The sequence below is a fragment of the Carassius gibelio genome, chromosome B21 (assembly GCF_023724105.1).
Source record: "Carassius gibelio isolate Cgi1373 ecotype wild population from Czech Republic chromosome B21, carGib1.2-hapl.c, whole genome shotgun sequence".
NCBI classification, from domain to species: domain Eukaryota; kingdom Metazoa; phylum Chordata; class Actinopteri; order Cypriniformes; family Cyprinidae; genus Carassius; species Carassius gibelio.
In genome coordinates this window covers 25246324-25256456 of record NC_068416.1, presented here as the reverse complement: position 1 = coordinate 25256456, position 10133 = coordinate 25246324, and the positions used below count along the sequence as shown (strand labels likewise).

At 37.4% G+C, this 10133-nt stretch overlaps 1 protein-coding gene across 1 annotated transcript; it reads right to left on the bottom strand.

Moving 5' to 3' along the window:
* Positions 1-2373: 2373 nt before the first annotated feature.
* On the bottom strand, positions 2374-8828 carry si:ch73-29c22.1 (kelch-like protein diablo). The gene is made up of 7 exons (XM_052588737.1): positions 6756-8828; positions 6372-6555; positions 6040-6183; positions 5817-5950; positions 5529-5740; positions 5272-5378; positions 2374-2468 (listed from the first exon to the last, which is right to left on the bottom strand). The coding sequence occupies exons 1-7, from the start codon at positions 7006-7008 to the stop codon at positions 2405-2407; spliced, it is 1098 nt and encodes a 365-aa protein (XP_052444697.1). The 5' UTR covers positions 7009-8828; the 3' UTR covers positions 2374-2404.
* Positions 8829-10133: the final 1305 nt, after the last annotated feature.

The window sequence follows — 10133 nt, the reverse complement described above, 5'->3', positions numbered from 1 at the left end:
ACTTCATTACCATTAAAAAAGTATTTGCTATATAGTATGAATATGAGTAATATGAATCAACTTCAGACATTCCACATCTGCCATGATGATATGTTCATGTGACTTAGTTGCTTCACTTCAATGCCATTCACAAATCCTCTCCCGTGGTCTTGTGGGATAGTGAGTGCCCACTGAATGCACACTTCAGAAAACTTTTTGCATACTCTTTTTCAAATATGATAAATTAGGACATACTACTCATGTTTTTCGCATACTATACATATTAAGGAAGTATTCAATTTTGGATGCAGTGTCTGTCTAGGTGAAATGCACATCTGCATGCATCTTCTAATTGTTTTTTTTTTGTGATGTCAGTAAATACTAACCTACCATGACGAACCTGACATTATCATATTATTTCACTCATTTTATTCTCTACCAGGTTAAAGCTAAACAAACATTATTTCATTGTATCTACTGGTCTTTTGGATGTAATTCTGACTGCTGGCTTTCAATAAGACAGGTATGATGTTGCAGGTGAAGTAATGGTAAAACTGGGCAATAAACAGTGCTGGGTAGATTAATCTACACATTAGGTAATGCATTCTGATACTTTTTGATTACTTATAGATTTATTTTTACCTAACTTGTAAGAAAATCCATATTCCATTTGTTATCAACATCATGACATTATGTTACACCAAGGTTTCCCAAATGAACTAGTGGCTGGTGTGTTCAGTTCCATAAACCTGGAAGACTTTAAAAATGTCTTTAAGTGGTAGAGTTTTTTTTAGAAAGGAAAATTTTAGGTAGAAACATAAGAATTAGGATGGATCAATAAATCATTAATAAATTACTTCCATTGTGTGAATACTATGTAATCATGTAGTGTATAAAAAGTAACTGTAATCTAATTATGATTATATTTTATAATGTAAATATTACAAGTACTTAATCCAGATGAATCAATTACTACCCAGAGCTGGTAAACATCACTATGCATGTACCTATCATCATGAAATGTCTGGTCTCCTAGCAACAGGTCTCCGAACCAGAAGTAGGTTTGAAGGGATGGAACAACAGATGCTCCAGTGGTCATCTCGAGGTCCTGCACATTTAAAACCACCCCTCTGCCCCCACACCTTGGACTAGCATTGAGAGAAAACACACAGAGACATAGTGGTAAAGAGACTATTTGACATTTACAAAAGCAAGCTAAGTGTCTTCTGAAGCAAAGCCTGTGACGTTTTGAGGGTAATAACTGCATTAACAAGCCAAAATTCACCTTAATAAATCTACAACAGAACGCGCGTTCTCACAGGGAATTTGGTATGTAGTTTAAAAGTAGTTAAAACAATTTATAGAAAACTAAAATGACAAAGATTCTGTATTGGTGGTTTATCTGTCTATCTATCTCATTTCAAACTTAGTTCTGAAAACATCTGTGCGCGCACTTTACCTCGGGCGCGCGGTGCGCGTGCTCCCATCGTCGTATTCAAATGTGTGGTTGGTGTAGCACGCGCCGCACATCTTTTCATCCGGCGAGCGGCGCGCGGACGAAAACGTCATTGACACTTTTTCTTCCTCATGAGCCAGAGCATCAGGCATCGCGCGCTTTGTGATTTAAAAAATAAAACCGTTATCCAGTCAACGGTCAATCTGTCCACATCAAGAAGACGGATAAAAACTTTTTGAGGTAAAAGATTTTGAGGTAAAATTATATTACCAAAGAAACATGTTGAGCAAACAAAGCCTATGAAAAATCAGAGGATCTGAAATTCAATCAATCTTCACTTGAACTTTATGATCTTTAAAATAAAACCTGTGGCGCGTACCGGAGTCTCTCAACTTCTACATCAAATAACATTGAGAGGTAAGATCGTCGTGGCATTTTAAAGTGTCAGGCACAGCGCCGTGTGCTGGACAGCCTTGAACAGCATCTTATTCATGAATAATAACTATTACTCTGTAAAAACACATCTTTTTAGTTGCCAAGGCTACATCTATTCACAGTGGCATAGCAACAGTGTTGTAGACTTAATTTCTTAGAAAAGGCAGACTACAGCACTGAATGATGTTTACTGGTATATAAGGGTTAAAAATTTTTTACAATTTGATTCCCCCTGCTGGAAAATAATATAATATAATAATATATAAAAATAGGTCAAATTAATTTCTGAACACAAAAAGTCCAATCAGTAGCTTACCATAATATCATATTTATTGAATTACTTTGACACCATGGTACCGAATGGTTACCATATTAATTTACCACTGTTGGAATGAAACAATATATAAAACTAAATAACACAGTACAACAGCAGTACATTTTTGTGAGGGTCAAGGAATAGACAATACAGAATTTAATTTCACTTAATTTATTATCATATATATCATCAATATACTTGAATCAATACACCTAATTTCACACAGCCTTAATCAAAGCCACGTGTCCACCAGGATGCTTGGACTCCGTACTCCCAAAATGTCTACAAAATGAGAAAATATAAAGAAAAAGAAAATGTCAGATATTAAGAGAAATTAAGTTTTTTTTTCTTTTCAACTGTTAATAAGAGCATGCCTCCATTTAATGTGTTAATAACATTTAAAGGGAAAGTCAGGGGCGGATCTACCGGGGTGGCATAGGGTCGCAAATGCCACCCTAAAAGAAAGCCTTGCCACCCCTGCTGCCACCCCAGTTGGCAACAACGAATTAAAGGTTAGGCAATTTGAAAATTTACAATCGCGAATCTTTCGGAATTCGTGATCCCGCTCCGAACTCCTTAACTGATTCAAATGATTCGCGAACCCGGTTTGAACTCCCGAACTGACTCAAATGATTTGTGAACCCACTACAAACTCCAGAACTGATTCAAATGATTCGCGAACCCGCTCCGAACTCTCGAATTGATTCAAATGATCCGCGAAGCCGCTCCGAACTCCCAAACTGACTCAAATGATTCGCGAACCCGCTACGAACTCCCGAACTGACTCAAATGATTCGCGATCCCGCTACGAACTCCCGAACTGATTCAAATGATTCGCGATCCCCAAACTGACTCAAATGATTCGCGAACCCGCTCCGAACTCCCGAACTGACTCAAATGATTCGCGATCCCGCTCCGAACTCCCAAACTGACTCAAATGATTCGTGATCCACATAACTGACTCAAATGATTCGCGATCCCGCTACGAACTCCCGAACTGATTCAAATGATTCGCGAACTCTGACATATATTCAGATATAAATGTAATTTAAAAAAATTTCAAATTTTTCCACCTGTCAAACATAGTTAACCACTTTTAAAAAGCGTGAGGATATGTAGCAACTTCGTTTTGTGTCAGAACTTTCACACTTTCATTCATAAATTCACCCCGTTTGTGTTTGAAAAGCAACAGGGATTGAATCGCAACTGGAACTTGCTGTATAAAGCAGAACGTCACGGAATTTAGCCATTTTTTAATGTATAAGTCAAAAGTAGAGCATTTAATCATATCTCGATATGGACTAGTGTCTGCAATATTAAAGGTGTTCAGTACCGTTGTTAAAATACATAATGTACGCAAATACAAAATAAACAATTTATGTACATGTTATTACAAATGCCATGTGATTGCTGCTGTTACACTTAGAGGACAATCAAATCCTAGTTTAGGCTACTGACCAAACATTTAATTCATATTCACTTAATCTTTCAGTTTTGGCCATTTTTTTGCTATAGATGACACAGCCTTTATAATTTCTTCAACAAAAAAAACGTGCATATCACAACCCTTACAAAAATAAACCATGGTTTTATCATAGTAAAGCTGCTTAATTTCCTTTTGCATGATTTCTGAATCCTCGAGACTATAAAATAAATTAGAGTCATAATAAAGTTAGCCATAGGTAAATGTCGAGAGCTACAATTATGATTTGTAAATAATAAAATTTATTCATTTAGTTTTTTATTTGATTAAAGTTCTTTTTTCACCCCTATAGTAGGTGTTTTTTTCATTATCATATTTGAGAAAGGGGGGCACAACAATACAATCCTGCTTAGGGCACACATTTGGCCAGCAGCGACCCTGAAGGTGTTGTTATACACATCTCTGGTACACACAAACACACACACACACACACACACACACACACACTGAAGCACGCGTGGTGTTTTCAGCTCTTCACTATATTGATGCATGATGTATTCTACACATGTGCACGTCAGCAAGCTATGAGAGGATTTCACCATTTCATTTGATAAAACTATCGTCATTTATTCGTATCGTATACACAGATTGCACAGTAAAATATACTTTAAAAAAATATATACTAAAACATTCTTTTAAAGGAATATCACACAGGTTTTCATAGAAGTTTTAATTTAAATTTGCCAAAACAATAACACCATATTTTTCAAAAGAAAAATTTCTAAAAGTAGAAATGTATTGGTGCCTATAATGTTTATTTATTTATGATTATTGTCAGCTAATAAAACCTATGCTTCAGGGACCATATTCATATAACATCTAAGGCTAAATGTAGCTCTTGACTGGTTGAGTTATATGGTGATTAACACTAAACAGTAGAAAATCAGTTGAGTCAGTTGATTACATGTCGATGCATACTGTTTGCATTAGTGAGTGTGGTGGTGCTTATGGGGTATGGTCACTTATTCCTTACATGAACTGTTTCAAATGCAAGACATTGATTGCATGAGATTAAGTTTGTAAATGGCAGCCTGTGCACCTTTGTAGTGTGCACACATACTATTTTACTATTTATCATCAAACTGTTATAACTGTGACTAAATTCAATATATATACGTCTGCCATATGTTGTCACCCCTCAAAAATTCCTGCCCCCTTCTCGCCACTCTATCAATATTTTTCTAGAGCCGCCCCGGGGAAAGTTAACCTAAAATTTTTAATTCTGTCATCAGTACTCACTCTCAAGTTGTTCCAAAACGTTATGAGTTTCTTTCTTCTGAGGAACATAAAATTAAATATTTTGAAGAATGCTGGCAACTAAACAGTTGATGCTCCCCATTGACTTCCAGAGAATGGGGGGTTACTATGGATATCAACGGGGACCATCAACATTCTTCAAAATATGTTTTTTGTACAGCAAAAGAAATACATTTATACAGGTTTGGAACAACTTGAGGTTGAGTAAATGATGACAAATTTTTGGGGGTGAAATAAACATTTAAATCCATTCTGTGGATTCCCCCCACAGTCAGTACTGGCAGATTGCACATTGGTAGACTTTGTAGGCTCTGCATGAATGAGTCACTTAAAAAAAATACAAACCTCCAAGAGTTTGTCTCATGGTCATACGCCTCCATGGTTTTAAGGTCAATTACACCATCAAATCCTCCAATAGCCAACAGAAGGCCATTTAACAGCACTAAAGAGACCTGTGCATATTACACACAAAAATTATTACAACAAAGACCATAATTACATCACTTCGGAATCATTCCAGAATCATATTCTCTGTACAGGTTTGAAATGACGAGGGTGAGTTATCGATGTCAGAAAGACTACTATTGCTTATTCCTTCAAACCTGAAATCTCTTGTTGTTCATAGCCCTTACGGGGCTCCAACGGACCGTGTCTGGGTCGTATTTCTCCACGGTGCTCAATGACAGACCAAGTTCATCTCGTCCTCCAGCAACATACAGACAGCCAAGAAACACGGTGCATCCTGAAGCTTCCCTAGCTGTGGACATGGTTGGGCAGAGAGACCAGCATCCCTCAAATGGGTCAAAACGCTCCACTAGTGCAGAAGAATAAGTATTGAGTGTTTTTTATTTATTTATTTTAGATCTACACAGGAATCTGTGTTTGTGTACCTGAATCCAGAGTCATGTCTCCATCTGTTCCTCCCATAACGTAAATCTGATCGTTCAGGACAGCGGCTGATGCAGATGCCCTGTTCCTCAGCATTGGTGTCAACTTAGACCAGGAGTTCTTCAATGGGTCATACCTACTCCACAGAAAACAAGTGTGTATCTGTTTGAGCTTCACATTTCACATTTCCATCCGATTTTCTGTAATGTACAAGTGTGTTTAGACCTTTCTACTGCGTTAATGCAGGTCATGCCGTCAAAACCTCCCAGTGTAATTAGACATCCGTCCATTTCTAACACACACACCCTTGACCGTGGCGAAGAAAGTGAGGGCACGTCCACAGACCAAGTGTTACACTCTGGATCGTACCTAACACACACAAACACATTCATTTAGCATTTTAAGGCATCATAGACAACGTTTTAAACAATAACTATTATTACGCATTCTAGGATTAAGCTATCGGCCAAATACTAGGGCAGTGCTGCATGTCTCCTTTAAGGAAAATGCACTATAACACTATTTGAATGATGACAGAAGTTGACGTAAATAGTCACCTCTCCACGCTGCTTAGACAGGTGACATCATCAGACCCGCCCACAGCATAGATGGCTCCGCCCAGAGTACACACCCCTGGGTCACTGCGGGGATGGAGCATGGGAGCAGTCATTTTCCACTCATTATACTGGGGGCAGAACTGCTCAACTGGACAGGATGGGTCATCTTTACTCCATCCTCCAACTACACATAATTTATTAAAAACATACAGCATACTGTATGCAAAGAAATACTACTGAGATCTCTATTGTGACTTCGTACTATACTATATATTCCATTTAGATTTATAGTTGCTTGTGGCAGCTAACCAACTTAGTAAAATGTTCAAACAGGTGTAGAAAAGTTTGAAGGTGATTGACAAAGTGATTGATATAAATACTGACCTACATATATCATGTCAAAGGGTTTTCCTTTGGACAAGACTTTATTCCTCGTGGAGTGGCTTTTGCTTTGGCAGTGACCCTTGGTGCTGTGCAGGTTGGTACTATTTTTGATGACCATGAGGTCCTCATCTTTAAAGGGTCTGCTGAACATACACACACATAAAAAAAGAAAATTCTGAAAAATCATGTCCAGGCAGGACATACGCAAGCTCATCACACATAAAACATAGTGGGCAAACAACAAAACACCCATCTGTTCTGCTGTGAACAAGCTGTACAGTAGATAACAACACTGATGATGTAGCAGAAGATTGAAGCGTCTACTATTGCTTTCACAGGGACTTGAACAAACCCCTAATCAAATCTCTGAGTAAACTTCAGCACATAACTGAATCAAATTGTGCAGTTTGTTGAGAAGTTGTATGTTGACAGAAGTTGGTTTTATATGAAAAAGCAGACGATTCCACAGACTTACATGGGATCCAGGGACTGAAACCAAATCTAGGAACCAGAGTATCAGAGAGACTTGAGGACTGTTGAATTTGGCCAGTGAGGCTACATTCACACAGTAGCAGAATACCATTGTCAATCCTGCATTTGAGTGCTTAATATGCTTACAATTTACTTTTAGGCTACAAATGTGTGGTTTTTGGTCACTCAAAGGCAGGGAAAGAGATTTGGTTCAGTAACATTTTTTGTCTCTTCACATCCAAAATACCAATCACCAAGTAAAGTGTTCTAAATGTATTTATATTTATTTACATTGTCTTTGGAAGGTGAGGAACGAGTTGCATATCTTTCTGCGCCCTGTTCATGCAGACATGATATGTCATCAGTGTTTTACATTATGTTATTGCAGAGCGAGTGAGAATGGAAGGCGTTATTATTGTAATAATATGCTCTTTGTACTGTAATGTTTTCTCACTGGTGGATGAGACACAAGGTATTCTTACAGCATTGTATTCAACCTTCTGCCATCTGTCTGTGTGCTGGTTAGCCTCTGGTCTGACTCTGCATGCACATGTTCATGTCTTTTGGAGAAGGCATGGCTTCGGAGAATGATTTGCAGCGAGGGTGGGATCTTATGCTCTTTAAAGCTAGATTGCTATTCGTAACCTCTCTGAAAGACCTCCATACAACACACGAAATAGCGCTTAATTTATAAAAGAATACATAGTCACTTCATTATTCATTGTATTCTCATTATTTGGTGATTTACATAATTTCACTTTCCATAAAGCATTTGCAATTGGTTTGTAAAAGATGTTTATGAACTTCTGGGCTTAATTTTTGTTGCATTTACACATTTTGGCCAGTATGTTTTTTTCAGTCTTACACAACCATGTCTGGTCCAAACTATATTTCTCAATGAGAGTAGACCTTTACCGATCAATCTTTTCTGATATACACCGGCACAGTTGTGAGTCACACATGTGGGTGTAAGTCGAATGCCCTTGACTCTGTCTGCATTCACTGCTCATTCTTTTCTTGTGTTCTGCTCTCGCTCTTTCTTCAGAAAGGTTTCTGTGCCGTTTACAGTGCTGTGTTAGGTAAGTGCAGTGTTTCAGCTTGACAACAGCTGAGAGGATGGGGGTTGTGTGTGTCAAGGGTCAGGGGTCGCCTCAATGAAATACATCACATGTTGTCAACAAACATTTCACCACATCCCACACGTCTGCAGCGTGCACAGAAACTGACAGGAGGAAATAATTGCTCTGACAATCAAAGCACAATCAAGCTGCGTCAACTAAGACACTCCTGTCACCCTGAGAAGAGACTGCACTGTCATATAACTTAATACCGTGAAATCCTGAGTGCAAAACTGGTCACCAGTTCACCATACTGTTTCCCTATGCCAATAATGAAATCATCACCCTGGCAACCAGTGCTGTTACCATGACAACCCCGAGCCAAAGCAGTTTCACAACCAGTCATCACAGGTTTCTGGCAGATATCACACTCAACCGATGACTTTTAAAACTCATAATTATCAGAGACAAAGGCTGACAGAACTGAAAGGCTGCTGTAACTAGCCATAAAATCCCACAAACCTTTTGCCTGGAAGTGAGTTGAGACACTGAGAGGAATATCCTGATCAATAAATCTCTCTTCATGAGAGAAAAGAGTACAACTAAGCATCATTTATTTAACTACAGTCTACTGACTTTTAAGTCTTTCATATCTAACATATCATATCTTTATGAATATAGAAGCTTGTTTCCCCAGAGGTGGAAAGTAGTGAAGTATTTTTACTTTACTCAAGTAAACTAAAAAGGTTGATTTTTTACTGCTAATACTTAAGAACATTAAAAATGCAGCACTTTCTTGTTCACTAGTAAAACTTTTACTTGAGAAAAAAATAAGAAGGTATTAGATTTGTAATGTAATTAAGCATTAAATAATATTTATTTTGAAACATTGTGCAGTAAAAAGTACAATATTATGCTTTGGAAAGTTTTCTAAAACAAATACTCTGATTAAGTACATACACTTGAAAGATGTAATTTTAAAGCAGAGTAAAACTGCAGTAAACAAACAAACAAAGAAGCTAAAGGCAACTTCTTATCTCATAATTTAAGTTTTTCTCTCAGAGTAGTCTCACAACTACAAGTTACAGAATTGTGAGACATAAACTCAGAATTGTTATTCTATTATTTTTTTAGATAAAAGTTAATAAAATTGAAAGTTAAAGTCAAAACTGAAAAACTGAGATATCTCACAACTGTGAGATATAAGCTCATAATTGAGAAAAAACGAATTCTGAATTGTGAAATACAAAAGTGAAAATTACGCTAAAAAAGTATGAATTGCCAGATAGCTATATATTCAAAATTGTAAGAAAAAAGTTAAAACTGCAAAAGAAACTACCATGTGGTCTTTGTAAATTATTATTTGAAGTAACAAAACCATGGTTAATTTGCAGTTACCATGGCTACAAAAACAATGATTTGTGTTGTTATTGTTAAAACCATGGTTAATTTTCGTAAGGGAACCTAAAAAAAACATTCACAGAAATGTGCCTGAAAGAGATAAACGGGCCTCATTTTTCCCTTAAGGCGGGCGTACACGGTGCGAATTCGGATGGTCGGAAGATCGTATGTCCACGCACACGGCACGAGTGAGTTTATCTGAAAATCGTACGGACGAGATGATATACGACACGATTTTACAACCTGCGAATTCCAGAAGCAATCGCACGAAGTTGATAGACGCGTTCGACTTGAAGCTCCGCTGCACGCACAGAAGGATCATTGTATGACTAAATGGGTATTAAAATGTAAACATGGTTTGTGAGGACAATTACTGTGCCCTCGTAAACCAAATGGCTTTAAAAAATACTTTACGGTGTTTAATAGAAATTTTAAACATGCATTTTTC